Raw genomic sequence first — 17293 nt, 5'->3', positions numbered from 1 at the left:
CCAGGGTGGTGTATTCCCCCTTGGGGTGACACTGACAAGAGGCTGTGGCTTAGAGTCGGGCAGGACGCTTATGTACAAAGGGCCCCAGCAAGCACTTCTTCCTCTTGTTGTATCTGAGAAAGCTGAACTCTCTCAGCCTTACCTTAAAATGAGCATCAAGTCCTCAAGCTGCAACTGAAACACAAGAAGCCAGGAAAATGCTAGCAAAAACACATGGATGATGACATAACCCTTGTGAAGCAGCATTTCACGGAACTTGTGTAAGGCTTCAAATTAACCAGTCATTAGAAAGGAGGGTGAGAGTGCGTGTCTCGGCGAAGCAGCATTGCCATGCAGAAAGGTGGATTTTCCTGATATACAGTGGGAATTAACTTGCCAGGGAGCTTTGTCACTCCCACATTGTGTAGAGGAGCCAGAAAGTATTCAGCCCTACTTAATTGGAGCGAAAGAAGGGAGGTGCTGAAGTAGGACGCTTGCTCCCTCCCTGGTAAAGCTTGTTTACTTCTAGGAGTGCAGCTTTGTGGTACAGCACCGGCCCAAGGTGGACCCACACCTTCACAGTATTACTGTTTCCTGCTCCCTGCCATCTCCTTGCCCTGTGCTGTTCCCTTCTCATTTTGATATGAGGCTACTCACATCCAAAACATGGCTGGTTTTGGGCAGCAAGACTAGATGACTTCCATGAGCACAGGTATCTCACTCTGCTTCCACTGAGCCTCAAGGGATGGAAAAAACCCTCTATCAGACCAAGTCCCCAACCACAGGTCCTGACTGACCACCACTGCAAGGCCCCATCAGCCTCCAATTGGGGTCTCTCCCAGGCCGGTTTCATCTCCTCAGGTATTCAACTGGATTTACACTTCTTTGCCAAAGCACCCCATGGAAGATGGATACACCAAGACCCAGGAGCTGAACCTTAAGTGGACCAGATCCAAATGTACCAAAGCACTTTGATACCTAAATACCTCTAAAGACTGTGTTCTTTGAGGGCTACTTGGCAGTGACCTCAGCTGGAAGCCCATGGATTGAGCTTGTGCCAATGCACTATAAAATGATGCGGGTATGTTAGTGGGCTTGACTTGAAATGGTGTTGGGGGGAGGGCCAGGTGAAAAAAAAAACTTCTTTTGGTTGCATTATTCATGTCAAAAGGGGCATGACTATAGCTTCTTTTTAATGCTGTGTTTGAGGAAAACAAGTGAGCCAAGCTCCAGCCATGGAGTGCTGCAGGAAAGGTAGACTGAGCTTGCATGAGGTGGAGAGGGTGTTTTTCAAGAGTAAGTTAATTGCAAATTGTAGGACTTGATGTATAAAGCAAGCAAGAATTTCTGGCAGGAATGGAGGGAAAGGAGGGGTAAGTAATGCAGGTCAGAGAAGAGTGGTACGAACAGTGGAAAAAAGAAAGATAAGTAAAGGAAAATCTTGCTGATGGGAATTTTTCATGCAGGGAGGCATTTCTGAAGCCAACTGAAAGCACGCTCAGACGACGTTTGAGAAGGTATATGGCAAAAAGCATATTTACACAAGCTGTCTAACCAGACAAAAAACTCTGCCAGTTACAGCATGGGTCTCTCATGCTGCTGGGTCCAGACTACGGTGGTGCAGGACAACATTCAGGTCAGCTGTCCTTCTTGGCCACTGTTTGCTGAGACTTCAGCAGAAGGGAGCCAGGAAATAGCTGAACAATTTCACTGCTCATAAGCCCTGTGATTTATCGACATGAAGATTCTTTTGAGTTTATAAATTAAAAGATAAATCAATATAGTCTGTCTAAGCTTTCCAAGCTGTTTCCAAGGAATTTATTATCAGGATGCCCCAGCACTAAAAGATCAAAACAGCATTTCAGTGCCCCAAAAGGCTTTATTTTTCAAATCTTGCTTAATTGCTTGTTCCCTTCCTGGACAGAAGTATGAAATCAGTGTGGTTTTAAATGTCAGAGAGGTCACTGCCTTGGTTTACTCTGTAGGCATCTACCTGCTTTGCCCTAGGCTGCCCTGGTTATGTGTCCTTGCAGAGGGTGCCAGAAAGGTTATGACCAGGAGGACTTGTTAGCTGGTAACAACTCCCACTGGCATCTTGGAGGTGACATTCAACACAAAATCCCTGAAAGTGATAGATACTGCCCCTTGTAAAGTGATGGTGTGGAAGTGCATCACATGTGGCAACGAGAGGCACAAGGCCACAACATCTGCACATGATCCAAGCCCCGCAACAGCAAAGCAACCTCATCTACAGCAGAACAAGAAAAACAAGGTCTTCTGGAGGGAAGAGCATGCACTTGCCAAAGCCCTCAGCTGTGTCTTCTCAAATAAGTGTCTCAGGTCCTGCAACAACTAGGAAGCTCATCAGGTGTTAGCAGTCCATTGGAGGTGACTGCCACTGGCAGTCTTCCTTTCAAGGGCATCAGTAGCACTCAGGTGGTGACTGAGGTGCACTGCACAAAGGCATGCTGAAATGGGTAAAGTGGCTGGGACATGTCTCTCCACCCACTGTGTGCAGTTAGCAGGAGTTACAAAACCACTCAGAGGAACTCACAAGGAAATGCGAAGGTTGTAGTGGGAAGAAGCGGTGCTGCTCTTGAACAGTATGGGCAATGTAACAATGGGCTATGCAACAGGCCATAAAAGTGTAGTCTTAGCTCAGCAAAGCTTTGAATACCCCAGAGTGCTGAAATGAAAGGGCAACGGAATATAGTAAACACCAGTAACAGCAGCGGTCTTGCCACGTAGCTTAAAATGTATAACTGTATATGTATTTATTCATGCTTGCTAGACATTGAAGAACTGCAGCCTGGAAAAACTTAGCAGCAACAATATTGCTGGAAAGCTGCCTGGACTTTCTTGTTTCCCTGGTACATTTTACCCAATACCTCTCTTCAACTCCAAAATTTCCTGCAGATACAAAGGGACCCTTCAGAGGAAGGAGAAAATGTGCAATATTTAAGTCCCATTAATGTCTTTATACACATACCAGAGTCCTAAGGATACACAAAATCTGCCAAGACTGTTCATCCACTAGCTGCCTAGGAGGGTGCTAGCTAAAATTCTCCTGAGTAGCATGCAAAGAGACCTGCATTGCCCTATCTACATGAACTTTCTCCAGACTCTGGAGCTTCCTCCTTGTCTGATGCAGAGTTGCGGGCCTGGGGAACCCAAGACACATCTTCCTTGTGGGTCGAGCAGTGCCGACACCTCTGCATGGGGTTGCAGAGCCTCAGCAGCCCTTGCTGTTTTCCAGGGAGGTGTCCTCCAGTGCGGGGTCTGCAGCTTGCCTTGCCTGCTCCCTCATCTTGAAAAAAATTACCATTGGTGTCTTCTTCCATTACTGCCTTGCAGCAAAGTGGGTATGGACATGGTCCCCCATAGCCTCCCAGCCACCCTCATGGAGGATGTTGACACCTTTCCCTACTGTCCCAGGGATCTCTCCACCCTGCCAGCCCCAGACAAGTGCCCCCATGCTCAGCCTGCCATCTGGATAATTAGCCAGGCGTGGCTGCAGCACGTGTTAAAAAAATGGGGTTATCCCTGTTACCTGCTGTGCCTTGTGACACCAGGTCACCTGGAAGTCCCCAGCATCGACTGAGGAGTGAGACAAACAGTGATAGGTACTGCCATGCAACCTCACACCCTGAAACCAGCTTGGGCTGGGCTCAGCAGCCACCACCAGTTGCACTGAGCAGCTTGTGAGTGGCCCGTGGAGGACCTTCGTGGCCCTGAACAGATGGTGCTTCGAGAGCTTGTTATCAAGTTTCTTGTGGTTTTTATTTCTGAGCTGCAGAGGTCCAGTAAACACTTCTCACTGGAAGACTTGCCACATGGCAAAAAAGGGTGTCAAGGCTCATAAATGTCACCAGAGTGTGCTGCAGCATCTGGAGCTTTTCAGTCATGCATGTGGTTTCTTAGGGTTTTTTAAACAAACGACCTGAATATGTTTGTCAGGACGTTGTGCATAAAATAGCCTGGAAAATTTAAAGATCCAAGTGACTAAAACCATAGTTAATCTTTCTTGCCAATTCCTGTGCTCAGGATCTAGCCTAGCAGAGTATGAGTTACCATCTGCCTGCTCTGAATGTCTGGGGTGAGTGTCACTAAGGACTTACTGCAGGTGATGGCTTCAGCGCTTGGTTTACCTGCCTTCAAAATGTAAATTTAGCCATGCAAAGGGCTGATCTGAGATATGTCAAGTAAAACCAGCTGGATTACCAGGCAAAGGTGCCTCCAGAAGAACTAAGATTTAAAGGAATAGCTTATCTTCCCTCCTTTCCTCAAAAAGCACTATGCCTTACACAATGCACAAAGCAGAGCCTGTACCTTTAAGCATTTATGATGCTTTTGAATTTTTCCATCTCTCACCCTAGAAAATGGAGTGGATTCATCCCTTTTCTCTCCACTGCCCCGACGTCCTCTGCCAGCTGCTATTCTCACCTCCATGGAGCTGCAGGCTTATGGAAAGATACTTACTCCCTCTAATTATACCTGGCTAGGGCTGAGTTATCTAGCAAAGGTCTTACCAGCTCAGAAAAAATTAGTGCTCCTTTTTCCCTTGCTCTTCTTTTCTTCTCCCTCCCTGCTCACTCCACATGGATGGGTAGCTTACTATTTCTTTTTCCTCCCTTATTCTGCCACATTAACCTTTCCAATATGCTCTGCGTCCTCTAATTCACACCCACACTTAACAGATAGTTTCTCTCCAATCTTATAAATCCCAAGTCAAATTTACTCACACACTCCTTCTTCTACTGAGCTTTTAATCACCCTTAATGCCTTTTCACAGATTTATTATTATTGAAATCTGTTTGAAATCTTTTTGGTACCCATTCACCATTGCCATAAAAGTTTCTAGACCTACATAAAAAATGAAAATGTGATGCAGACAACCAAAATTATTTCTAAATAGCTTTGCAGAACGCTTTGGAAGCCGAGGACAGTTTTTGATTTTGAACCAAGTTTTTACAGATTATTGACTGTAGTTCGTCCAGTAGTAAAACTTTTTAATAGTCATATTTTTGCTATGGTTATTTCATTTTTTCCAGACTGTCCAATTTTGCTTTATTCAACGTAGGGTTGCTTAAGCTATGCTTCTAGGATGGTTTATTTCATCCCATTTCTCAACTCCATTGCTGCCTGCACACTCTTGAACTTTGCAATGCTTCCATGCCAAAGCCATATATGTTGACAACAATTTAAAAAACACAGGAATATTAATGAAAAGGAGGATATGCACACAAAAAATATCATTTAGCACCAGGATTATCTGGGGCTTATCTAAGAACTACAGTAGGATTCGTTCTGTGTTCCAGCTGATCAGGCAGACACCAGGTACCACAAGAAGCTTTTTTTCCTGCTTCCATGGAGAGGATTAATGTTAAGGTACACAGCTGTCAGCAATGTTGATCGCCCAAATTCCTCAAGCTAAAGAAAAAAGAAGCCAGATCAACAAAAAGTGTGTCAAGGATGCTGTGTTTTGTCTTCCCAGCAGAGGGAGAAGCCCACAGGAGACTCAGACAAACCAGGTAAGCAGCAAACTCTGAAATGAGAAACATAGACAAAAACATGACACCTCAGGGTGAAAGCAAGACAACACAGGTTTCTGGTGCTACTTGGTCAGCCAGCATCTGTCCCAAAGGAAACTGGACAGTGCTGCTGCTTCCAGCTCCTCACTGCTGTCCCATGTTGTTCTCAAAGTGACAGGGAGCAGCAGCTTCTTCCAAAGGAAGGCTGGTTGACCTCCCCTGCCCTGGCACAGGGTCACCCCTCCTCACCTTGCTTCAGTGCACCCCATGAGGTTTCTCCATGGAGAAAATCTGTTCTCCAGCTTTTCTGCAGCCTGTTTGCTCGTGTGAGACAGAGAGTGCGGCATCCAGGCATGGGAGAACGAGGCACCACATGCTCACACCGCCTGTGGCCTGGGCTTCCTCTTCCTCCCAGGAGCAGCAGAGGAGAGCTGATCTCCCCACAGGTGATTCCAACATGTCTGGTGGTGCTGCAGCTCCTGACACCAGACTGCTGGCCCAGGGATCTCAGTATCTGAGACACCTCAGGGTGCACCCTTGAGGGCATGGTCCTGCATTTTATTATGCCAGTGCTGAAATTAACAGCTTTGTGCTACAGACACTGGCACCAGCATCATGAGTTTCCAAACAGCCTGGATGTCGTTTTCCAGAGCCAGTGCAACAAGGCTGCTGGGGTAGCCTTTTACATCCAGGCATTAGTGTCTACCATTGGCAGGTCTGGATCCCACAGGACAACTGCCTTGATGGACAAGGATGTCACATCCCTGTGGTGATCCAGGGCTGCCAGGAGCTGCTCCACCTGCCCCATGCACTCAGCTTTCTGTGCAGCCTCCGGTCCTTCTCCACCTCCCCCTGCTCTGTGAGCAGAACCGTGCACCGTGTGAGGACGGGGGCAATATATAACTAAACGCCAGCTAGTGAGGAAGCCAGCCTCCGAAACCACAAAGAGAAAGAGCATGCCTTGAGCACTGCAGTCTGTGGTCATTTATGACAAAGACATATTTTCCAAACGAAAACAGGTCATCACTGAAATAACTGCTTTTCCCCAGTGTTTTTAACCAGCTCTCCCTCTCTCCAGTGCCATAACACAACCACAATTCCATCTGGGCTCAGACTGGGCACTTCCCAGTCCTCAGTTGTGTCTCCCTGCCTTGCTACTGCCATGAAGCTGCAGCGTGCATCAGGACTATCTGCACATACCAAGGAAGAGAAGGAGCTACAGAGCTGCTTTATCACCTTGGAGGTGAACTGTCTTGCCAGCCACAGACTGTAAATCACAGAGCCCATCAGCAGGCTTAGGCAACGGAGATGAAGAGGGCTTAACACACCCACGTTGGATTGCAGTCCTAGATGTCAAAAGAACCTTTTCAGACAAGGAATGCTGAAGACCAAGCTCCACAATGCTGGTACCAGCCAAGCTTGGCTGCCCCAGCATATTGAAATCCCTACAGCAAAACTGAGATTTAAGCAAAAAGTGGTTTAACTGTCATAAATGGTATAAAAAAAGAAAAAGCAATACTGTATAGGCATGTATAATATTGCCCCAGGGAGACATTAAACACCTTTATTCAGCCAAACTGACAAATGTCCAATAGCTGGTGAAACATGGTGCTGACTGGGCCTCTAATGAGCCTGCAGACAGGACAAGTCTAGAGAGGCATGTCCTAAAACAATGTGTTCCTTTTCCAGCAGGCTACACGAGTGTATTTTTGCTTTTAGGCTAGTCTCAGTGATTCTGTAGGTGCATTTTTTTAAAATGTCAAGAGCCACTCTCTTAAGGCTTTTAAGGCTCCACTGTGTTTATGGAGCACAAACATGTTTTAAAGTGGATGCAAATGTCCCTATAAATATTAGTAATATGAGAACTGGGCCCCATGGAAAAGCTGATGCTAGGGAATAGTAATTTTGAAGTCTTTGTGGCATCAAATGAATATGATATTCATGAAAAGTATTTTGCAGTGGGAAATAGTGTGGAGCCTGGGTTAAACTCTTACTTTAGCACTCACTGTTCTGCAATTACTGACATGGAATTATATGCTTTCACAAGAACTAGCTCTAAAATACATTTAATGTGAACAAACACTCAGAATGTCCTGGAAATATATATGTAATTCATGAGATCACTAATTGCCTTTAGCACAGTTCATTAGCTATCTGGGCCTGAGTAGCATTAAGCATAACACAGTACCACTGAAATGTCAGGTGTGTCAGATGAATAGGCCAGGCAGCCTGTACGTGCAACAGAGTGTAGGGGGGAAATATCCCTTATTTAAGAGCTGAACAGATCTGCAGTCTCTCAAGTGTAGTGCCTGTAACATACCTCTGCACTCCAAGATAACTAATGTCCCAAATAGAATCTTAAATGGGACAACGTCATTTATCTTTGCCTCTAATATCTGGTGGAAGACATGGGGCTCCCTGAGTGAAGTGAAATGTGGCAGTTCCTCTAGTTGCGTTTGTTGATTTAACTGGTCACAGGCTGATGCTTTGGGGTTTTCAGTAAGGCTGTCTGGAATTTTCATCCTCTGGAAATACTCCAGGGTTTGGAGAAAAAGATTTGTCCCGCTTCTGAATAAAAACTAAAGAAACTAGACACATTTTGCAGAAAATCAGGGAGAAAAAAAGCCAGCTGTTGGAACAAGCCATATTACATTTCACAGATGACTTGGAGTCTTTTGGCCTGACAAAAAACCAAACTCTCTGGTGAAACCACAAATCATTCTAGCAGTCCATTCACCACTCTTTTCCCTCCTAGTTCATGGGACCCTTTTTCCTTGAATTGAAATATAAACCAAAAAATATTGCGCAACTGAACTAAGAGTGTTAAAAATTAAACTCTTGAGCCAGGAGTTCACAGGCACTCGGTAAATGTCACCTGAATCAAGAGTGCAACAGTTAGAGGTTTTAACATTGTTCTTGCAAATTAATCATTAATTTATTTTTTAAAGTAATCATTATAACTCTCCATAGAACAGATTGTTATCCTGCTTGTTATGATTCACTAAACCATTGCAGAATGAGATCATTATCATTTAAGTTAGCATTTTTGAGGTTGTCAAATATCCTCCAAGTATTTCCTCCAGCTGTGACCACAAGCATCTTCCTTGGAGCTGGTGGCCTGCTTGCACCATATCCTGCTCCAAGAACTTCTTGTGCCTCTGGCCAGCCACACCATTGTGCCCGCAAGGACCCAAAGCCACTTGAGGTGGGTTGTTTTGCTTGATCCCCTTGGGCAGCAGCAAAATCAGAGGCTGATTTCAAGCTGCAAAGCTTTATGTGGCATCAGCAACTGCAGAGAGTCACAGCCACGGCCCTGAGAAGCTGAGACTAGAAAATGCTTCCCTGGAGGTGGGCTCCCATCCACCTCAGCCTCCAGCTCAGTTGGCTGATGACTGGGGTGGAGCAGTCACCTATGCCTTTGAGTAAATTGGGACTTTTCTCCTCCTCTTGGAAATTCCCACATTGTAAAGCCAAAGGACATAGCAGGCAAAGTAGCAGCAGTGGGAGGCTGGTTTCCAAAATAGGCTTTTTCCCTTTTAATTTCTTTTTGGTGTAATTTCCTGACTGTGTTACTGAAACAATGACATAAGGGGCACGATGCAGCAACAGAGCAGACAGTATCAGGTAAAAGCAAGAAGAGCCAACAACATATTTATGTAGGAGAAAGGAAAAAGAGCTAGCAGTAAGGGGAATTCACAAATTACCTGACAAAAAAAGCACACAGCCATCCCTCGACCCTGCAGTCACCTTGAGAGTCCTCTGACATATGAAGGGTGTCAAAAGGAAAAAAAAAACCCACAACCAAAAACCAAGCCCAAACAAACAAATCACCACCCCAAATTGCAGCAAGTACTTGGTCATGGCATTTTCACTTCCTAAACTGGAAGAGAGAAATCCTCCTGGGTCATCTGACTCTTGAAATTGTACCAGGAAGAGAAGCAGCAGCAGTCGGCAAGTGCAGGGCGTTCTCCAGCTGTACAGAAGTCTCTCGTGTGTGGGCTGAAGATCAGAGCAGCACAAGGATATGCAGGCATGCATATACGTAGCAAGGTGAGGTGCAAATACCCTCCCAGCCAGATCATCTCTTGCACAACTCTCTGCTTCTGTGCAGCCAGTCAGACTTTGGTTTTTACCTCCACTGCTCCTCTCCAAGCATGTGTCCAGAGCTGAGCTTCTGAAGAGCCCTTCCTCCCGCGCTTCTACTTGACAACAGCCGTTCCCAGGAAGAGGCAGTTGCCAGCAGCATGGTGGGGGTGACGGTGATGAGGACATGGATTGAGCCAGTGGTCGCAGGTTCCCAAGTGGCCAGCGCCTTCTATGACACGGCACTGTTGCTGGTGGTGAAGAACTACTACAACCAGACCAACACCACCACTCCTTCACATGCATTGGAAGATGCTCAGCAGAAGGCTATCTCTAATTTTTATATCATCTACAACATAGTCCTGGGCCTGAGTCCCTTGATGTCAGCCTATGGTTTGTCCAAGTTGGGGGACAGGATGCATCGGAAGATCCCCATCTGCTTCCCTCTTCTTGGCTATTTGGGTTCCAAAACTCTCCTACTCCTCCTGCTCCTGCTGGGCTGGCCGATAGAGGTGATGTATGGGGCTGCTGCCTTCGATGGGCTGATGGGCGGTTTCACCACACTCTGGGCAGGCATCATGGCTCTGGGATCCCTGGGGTCCTCCGAGAGCAGGAGGTCTCTGCGGCTCACCATTATTGAGCTGGTGTATGGCCTTGCTGGCTTTCTTGGAAGCATGGCATCTGGCTACCTCTTTGTTGGCTTCAGTGACCACTATCAAGAGGGCACTGTGCTGGTGGGCTGCAGCATCGCTTGCTATGCTTTCTGCCTCCTCTACAGCATTTTTGTCCTGATAGTCCCCAAGCCAGCAGCTTCCTGCTCAGCCAAAGCTAAGAGTGCAGAGGAGGTAGGCAGCCAGCTACCAGTCCACACAGGAGTAGCAGCAGCAAGCAGTTCCCAGCCTTCAGAGAGCGGCAGCTCCACTTCAGTATCCCCCTCAAAACTCATCATCATCCTGTTGTTTGTGGCAGCAGTCCTCTACGACCTTGCTGTGGTTGGTGCAATGAATGTACTCCCACTCGTCTTGCTCAGGGAGCCTTTAAGTTGGAATGCCGTGGAGATTGGCTATGGCAATGCTGCTGGGTATGCGATCTTTGTCACCAGCTTCCTAGGGGTATTTGTGTTCTCCAAATACCTGAGGGACATTACTATGGTCATGATTGGAGTGGCATCCTTCAGCGCTGGCATCCTTATCATGGCCTTCATGCAGTGGACGTTCATGTTCTACATCGGTGAGTCAAACAGCCAGTTGCACAAGTGAATGCACCCTGAGAAAGGGGCTGGGGTGTTTTGGTGTCAGGAGGAGAGCTTTTTCACTACTTCACCAGGAGTTTGGGAGCAGGGAGCTAAGCAGACCATCACAGGAACAATTTCCGAAAGAGCTTTAGTATCATTCCCCTCTCCCCATATCTCCCTTTGTACTCTTAGACTCAGCACCCTACAATACCCAGATAAGGCATGCGCTCCTGCTGAGGCTTAGTTTAAGGTCAGTTGACTTGTAATTCATCACTTGATCATAACCCGGATCTGAGCAGGGGAACAACGCTCACACCACGGGGCAGTGGGAATTGTTGCTGGCTCCCTGTACTAGTTGGAAAACGCTGCTGCATTAATGGGAAGCACTTGCTTCTTGTGAGGAAAGGCTTAAGGCTACAACAGAAATAAATTGGCAAAGGTTTCCTATTAAGCAAACATCTTGAGGTATGATTTATTTTTGTTACGTTAAGGTATTTACAGCCAATAGGAAACTTAACAGTGAAACACTGGAGCTGCTTTAGCAACTAAAATATCATAATAATGTCATGTACAAACCTTGCACTACATAAATGACAGAGGTAACAATAGATGAGGCAGCATCCCACAATAAAGGAAAGGCAAGTTTATTGCTGGGAGGTAACCTCTGCAGAAACACAGAAAACAAACCCCAAGAACTGCATCCATTGTGGCAGTGAAATGGATTATTCATATCTGACAGAGTATCATGTGTTGCGTGGCTTTGAGGTTTTGCTTCTGCAAGTGAGAAAATTATCTAAGAGAAATGGCCTGAAGTGATTTTTCTGTCTGCTCCTACAGGGAATGAGAAATTGAAAAATCAAAGGAAATTATTCTAAAGGGAAAGACGGTAGGATATTATACTTGCGTACTAAAGCAAACATTGAGTGATATTTTGTTTAAGCAATCAGGCTAGGGAACAAAAGATAAAAAAAATAAAATAAAAAATGCTTGTTTAATATTGAGTCCACTACGAATACATGCTGCTACACTGCAGGATGCTTATTCCCTGCATTGCAGTAACAACTTGGTACGCTAGACATGGACCAGGTCTTCACTGAGGCCGGTTCTGCCGACAGGAAGTTAATTCCAGCTCCCTAAGAGTTTCCATACTAGAGAAAGCCTAAAAAACTGCAAGCCAAAAGCACTGAGACAGAAAACAGCTGTAGTGTTATGAAGTTATCTGCCAAAGCCCTATAGCATGGGGTGCTCCCTCCGCTGGGTAGACTCAAGTCAGCCTCAGGGTCTCAGAGGACTCTGCTATAGACCACAGCTGGTTTGGGCAAAGTACCTCTGCTAGTGGGAGCAATAGGTGGCTTATCCACCATCGTTTGGATGAAGTGAGACTCTACGCTCCTACCAAAAATTTATACCTCTTTCTGGTACTCAAGGGACAAGAAAAGGTGAAGCAAAGGCCCTCCCAAGCCAGAGGCATGTGGTCTTCAAAAGCAGTGGTTGTTGAAGGTACAGATGATAATGACATATTCATTGCATTGCAGCACGGGCAGTGATGCTTTTTGCCCTCATACCCTTACCAACTATCAGGTCCATGATATCCAAGCACGTTGAAGGATCCTCCTATGGTAAGTACTTTGGTTACCTTACTGATCAAAAAAACCCCAAATCCCTCCATTCAGCCTAAGGTACAAAGCAAAAGGTAAGTTATTGCTGCAATCTGTGCTTTGCGTAATAAAACCAGAACAGCTGGTAGCACAAATGGGAAGGGAAGAGCTAAGAAACTTGCAGGACAAGACTGTCACATCCAAATTTCTCACCCTTGGTTGCATCATCATCATTTATCTACACAAAATATTCAGCTCGTGCTTCAGATTACTATCGGTATGCAGCTCAAAGGTAAGGAAAGTGTCTGAGGTGCTGCTCAAAAACAACAGTACTCCAAGGAAAACCAAGAGAAGATGATGTTGGGTTGAAGCACTATGATATTCACACCATTTATGTTTGGCTGCTCTTACTTCCAGTTTTGGGAGGGATAGATTCTTTTTTCAGTTACGTTCTCTACACATCTACAAGCATTACCTCGCAATTTGTTCCAGCCTGACCATGATTTAACCAACAAAAAATAGCCTTTGCATAAAAATTGACTTTCTTTAGTAAACTGGAGCTGAAATTATTTTCTATTAAAAATATATTAGAAAATCGTAAAATGTATGTATTTTACAACATATTGAAGGCTACCATTTTTATCCCAGTGCATTGGGTTTAGACACAACAGATGGGACTGCCATGCATTCAAATAGCAGCTCAGGCCCATGACTGCTCGTGCCTCCTCCAAGCATGCTCCCACAGCCATCCTTTCATCGTTTTCCCTTCTGCCATACGAACACAACACTGCTCTGTTACCAGTTCGGTCCTACTGCTTGTGCTCCTGTTCTGCCAACCAACGGGGTCAATAGATAGCACACACACACCCCAATACAGAAAATAACCTTGATTTACTGTTTTATTTTAAATTAACATAGAAAATAAGGCAATATACACGCACACAAAGGATTAGCCTACGATAGCCTGATTCAAGCAATAGAACAGATAAGCGAGGCAATGTGCCCAATCATTACTACTCACGGTTAGGTACAGTGATTAAGATACATACATTGCCAATTGCCCTAATACATTACCATGATCCAGACCCGCAGTCGCTGCGGAGCCCCTGCTGCAGCGAGGATTTGGAGAGCCTGTCCCCGCACTGAGAGGTCCCACGCAGGGCGTCCCTTCATAGGTGAGGTCTCCAAAGTTGCTGCAAGAGGGTCCAGCTTTTATACTGTTGAATAAACAAGCTCACATCATTCCAAATGCAGAAACATCTGGTTTCACTCCCAGATCCCACCGAAGACTGGCCAGGGCTCAGGGAGGAACAAAGGGAGCTCCCTTTATCTACTGAATTTTAACCACCAGTTTCCAAACAAAGCCAAACATCTGGTTTCACAGCCTTGTCCACCCGCCTCTAAGCAAGGACGCACTCACTGTGTCTTCATTAATGATTATATTTTATCTAAGCTACATCTTTCACTAATAATCATACATATTTCACTAATGATTATGCTTATTTTGCTAATGATTGGATACTAAATATAGATAATGTTAGGTTGGTGGGTTCACCTAGAAGTCAGCTTTGGCTCAGGGTCTGTTGCTAGGCCTCCGTACTTCAGCTCCCCAGTGTGCTCTGTAGCAGTCTCACCTACCTTCTACAAACACCATAGGTCACACCCCAAATTAATCATGATTATTAATCATAACAGAGTTTTTCATCTCCACCACAAGCCATACAGGCTGTACCTGATCACAGTAGCAGACCAGCTCTTGAGGAGGCCCAGGCGGCAGAGCAGCCCTTGCTCCCTGACAGCAGTGTTGCCTCCTGAAGTGAGGTGGTGCGCTGCACTAGTGCTCTGCAGCTGGAGAAGACTGCCAGGGCAGCAAGCTTGGCATGCAGCCCTGACCTTGCTGCCAGTTTGCACGTCCTGGCAGAGCTGGGTTACTTCCCCTTCTCCCATTTACCATCACAGAAAGGGAAGGGTGCACTTCAGCAAAAAAAGGCTGTTGCAACTAGGATTCAGTTTCTGTCTTTCCTCTGCCCTGAACATGATACAAATCAGATTCACCTCCCAGTTTCAGTCATTGTTACCACATTAACCCAGTGGACCACTCTTCCAGCTTTGGGCAGAAGCAGATTCTGAACTAAAAACCTCTCCTGTCCTAAAGATGTTAGCCCAAGACTGCTTTTCTACCTCCTAGGAAAAGGAGCACTTATTGTTCGGTTCATTGCTGCTCTTCCAAGCAGCCACCTCTACATCTAGATTGTTTAAGCAGATAATTTTCTAGTTTCTATGCTTAAAAGAGAGAAAAGTCATTTAATTCTGGTGTAGAACAGAAGCAGATACAAACTTGTGCCATCTGGCACTTGCGAAGCAATGACCACATTGCTCTTCCACACAGTGGTGGTCCTGCATTTGTCAGGGAGGTACCAGAGCTGGTTTTTTCTCCCTGGTAACAAACTATTTTCATGTTTTACAGGTAAGGTGTTTGTCATGCTGCAGTTGTCTTTAGTCACGACAGGAGTAGTGACATCTACAGTCTACAACAAGATCTATCAAAACACACTGAACTGGTACAGCAGCTTCTGTTTCATTTTGTCTTTTCTAGTTGGCTGCCTGAGTCTCCTCCCTTTAAGGTAAGGGATAGGAAGGGTTTTGTCCAAAAGGACATACAGTATTTTCTCCTTGCTTCCTGATCCTAGGTCTAAAGTGTGTAATATAGATAAGAAAAATAAAACATTCTTTAAATTTAAAAACAGGGGAACAAAGATCGGTAGAAAAAAATCTCACAGAAATGAGTTGACAAATATCAAGGAGATTCAAAGAATGAAACCTGCAAGTGATCTAACCAATGTTTTTGATCTTTTTTCGTCTAATGTAATATGAATTGCTGTAGGAGGAATGTTTGGCAGAGTTTAAGAGCTGATAACCCCAGGGGACAAAGTCTTCACACAAATGTAGAGCTTGATATTGCGAAAACAGTAATCAGTAGAATGAGGGAATAATCCCACACAAAGTAAAACATTTTTTACAAAATCCATTACAGGTTACTTACTCATTGTGATAGAAAAGAGTAATCTGAGTCTCCCTCGGGTGTTTCTTTCAAAGAAAAATCATTACCACACTGAAGGAAATGGTTATTTTTCTGATCCCAGTGAATTTGCCCAACTGTACAGCTACAGAGTGACTGAGAGGTGCAATTTCAAGAACAAGTTTTAAGCACAAAACCAGCTTTATTTGAAGAGAGAAAGCTGAAACAGCAGCTCCACCTACTCTTCCAGATTTTTTGAAGAATCTCCCTCCATATCCCACTTCGACTGTCGCCCCCTTCCAAGACACTCCAGCTCATTGCATTACTAGAAACAGCAAGACTCCTCTAGTATGAATATTAAAATGAATAGGGATAATGTCAGTATTTAATCCATGCTGCAACAACATTTTCATTCATATATAAGGCAGGTATTAGTCTAGATTGACGTCTGATCCGAGGCAAAATTCTTGCCCAGTTTTGCTATATATTTTTTTTAAAATAATAGTGCTTTTAGACTTTCTGCTATGTATACCAACTTCAGTGTTATCACTCAGATAGGAAAAGAAAAAGCAACACTACAGAAAGCTCCTATACCATCAGCTCTGCCTCATCCAGAGCACCGTAGGCTTTCTGGGCTTGTGAACACATTTGACACTTGGTGTCAGCAGTACTACAAGTGTGAAGTGTGGGAAAGACTACGTCACACTCGTCATTCCCCAGCTCTGCTTACCTTGTATTTTCCAGCCACAAGTGACTTGCTTCTTAGGCACAACCCTGCTGTTTTAACAGCAAGTCACTGCTAGCTATTCAACTGCTTTTTAATACAGGCTCCAAATAGAACTTACCACGATTATCAGCACAATCACAACTTAAGACTTTTAAGTCTGAAAGATGACAAACAGCGCTTGCTTGTACACAAAAGTAACTTAGAGAGAGGCTGGCAGATCCTTGAGAGGAATCATGCAAGCACACAGCTAGATCCAGATGCTTCAGCAAAGTTTAACCTAAAGAACTGATGGGAAAAAAAGCAAACTAATTTGAAAAAGCAGCTTGCTAGCTCTCTTGTAACCTGCATTTTTATTGCTCTTTACAGCATTGTGGCCATCAAACAACGTTCAACCACTGGCTCCCTTGAGATTCTGACCAAGTGACAGAGGCTGTACCAGCTAAAGCATCTTTTGCTTTTTGTCAGCTCTCTGAGCTACCACACAGCGGAAGGTTTGCCAAGCGTTAGTCCCCACGGTTATCATCATTACAGGAAGCATCTTACTTTGTTTCCATTTCACAGCATGCCACAGCCTCTCAGCCACCGAGCTCACCCAGGACAAAGAAGTGTGCCTTGAGATTTCTACAGTACATAGTCTTGCAGAGTATGTGCATTGGCTACTGCACACCAGCAATCTTGAGATCATTTGCTTTCCTGCTGGGCTGGTTAGCAGTAGTGCAGAGGGACACGAACAGGGTAGAAAAATAATAAGTGTTTCTAGACTCATCATTCAATGTGGAAGAGGAAAGCAGAAGATCAGTTTTCCATTAGTTCCTTTTTGTCTGTTCATTCAGAAACCTCAGGGCAGTTCTGACTTTGGCTGATGAAGCAGGGGTCCACAAGCTGTGTGCTGCACATGCACAGTTGCCAGCAGGGCACACCTGCTCTCCAAGTGCTACGGAAGATGTGTCAGCCCAGCTGATGATCAATGTTATGCAGAAGACCGCTAAATACAGAAATACCACTGTAAAAAAAATATGTAAGATTAAGACATTTTTGGTAATCCCTACAATAAAACACTCCTGAACAGATGTTCGTGCCCCTGACTTCTGGAGGATTGTCCTACTGTCCCTGGCAGTGCTT

General features: G+C 45.1%; 1 protein-coding gene across 2 annotated transcripts; it reads left to right on the top strand.

The window, feature by feature from the left end:
• The first annotated feature begins 9443 nt into the window (after window positions 1-9443).
• On the top strand, window positions 9444-17241 carry SLC46A2 (solute carrier family 46 member 2). 2 transcript variants are annotated; one of them, XM_055699858.1, is made up of 5 exons: window positions 9444-9560; window positions 9664-10823; window positions 12363-12446; window positions 14893-15049; window positions 16538-17241. In XM_055699858.1, the coding sequence occupies exons 2-5, from the start codon at window positions 9755-9757 to the stop codon at window positions 16593-16595; spliced, it is 1368 nt and encodes a 455-aa protein (XP_055555833.1). In that variant the 5' UTR covers window positions 9444-9560; window positions 9664-9754; the 3' UTR covers window positions 16596-17241. The 2 variants fall into 2 exon arrangements, with proteins under 2 accessions (XP_055555833.1, XP_055555834.1); XM_055699859.1 differs by lacking the exons at window positions 14893-15049; window positions 16538-17241 and adding an exon at window positions 11665-11713 and having other exon boundaries at window positions 9444-10823; window positions 12363-12451.
• Window positions 17242-17293: the final 52 nt, after the last annotated feature.

Source organism: Falco cherrug, chromosome Z, assembly GCF_023634085.1.
Source record: "Falco cherrug isolate bFalChe1 chromosome Z, bFalChe1.pri, whole genome shotgun sequence".
In the NCBI taxonomy this organism is placed as follows: domain Eukaryota; kingdom Metazoa; phylum Chordata; class Aves; order Falconiformes; family Falconidae; genus Falco; species Falco cherrug.
This window is presented reverse-complemented; position numbering and strand designations above follow the sequence as displayed.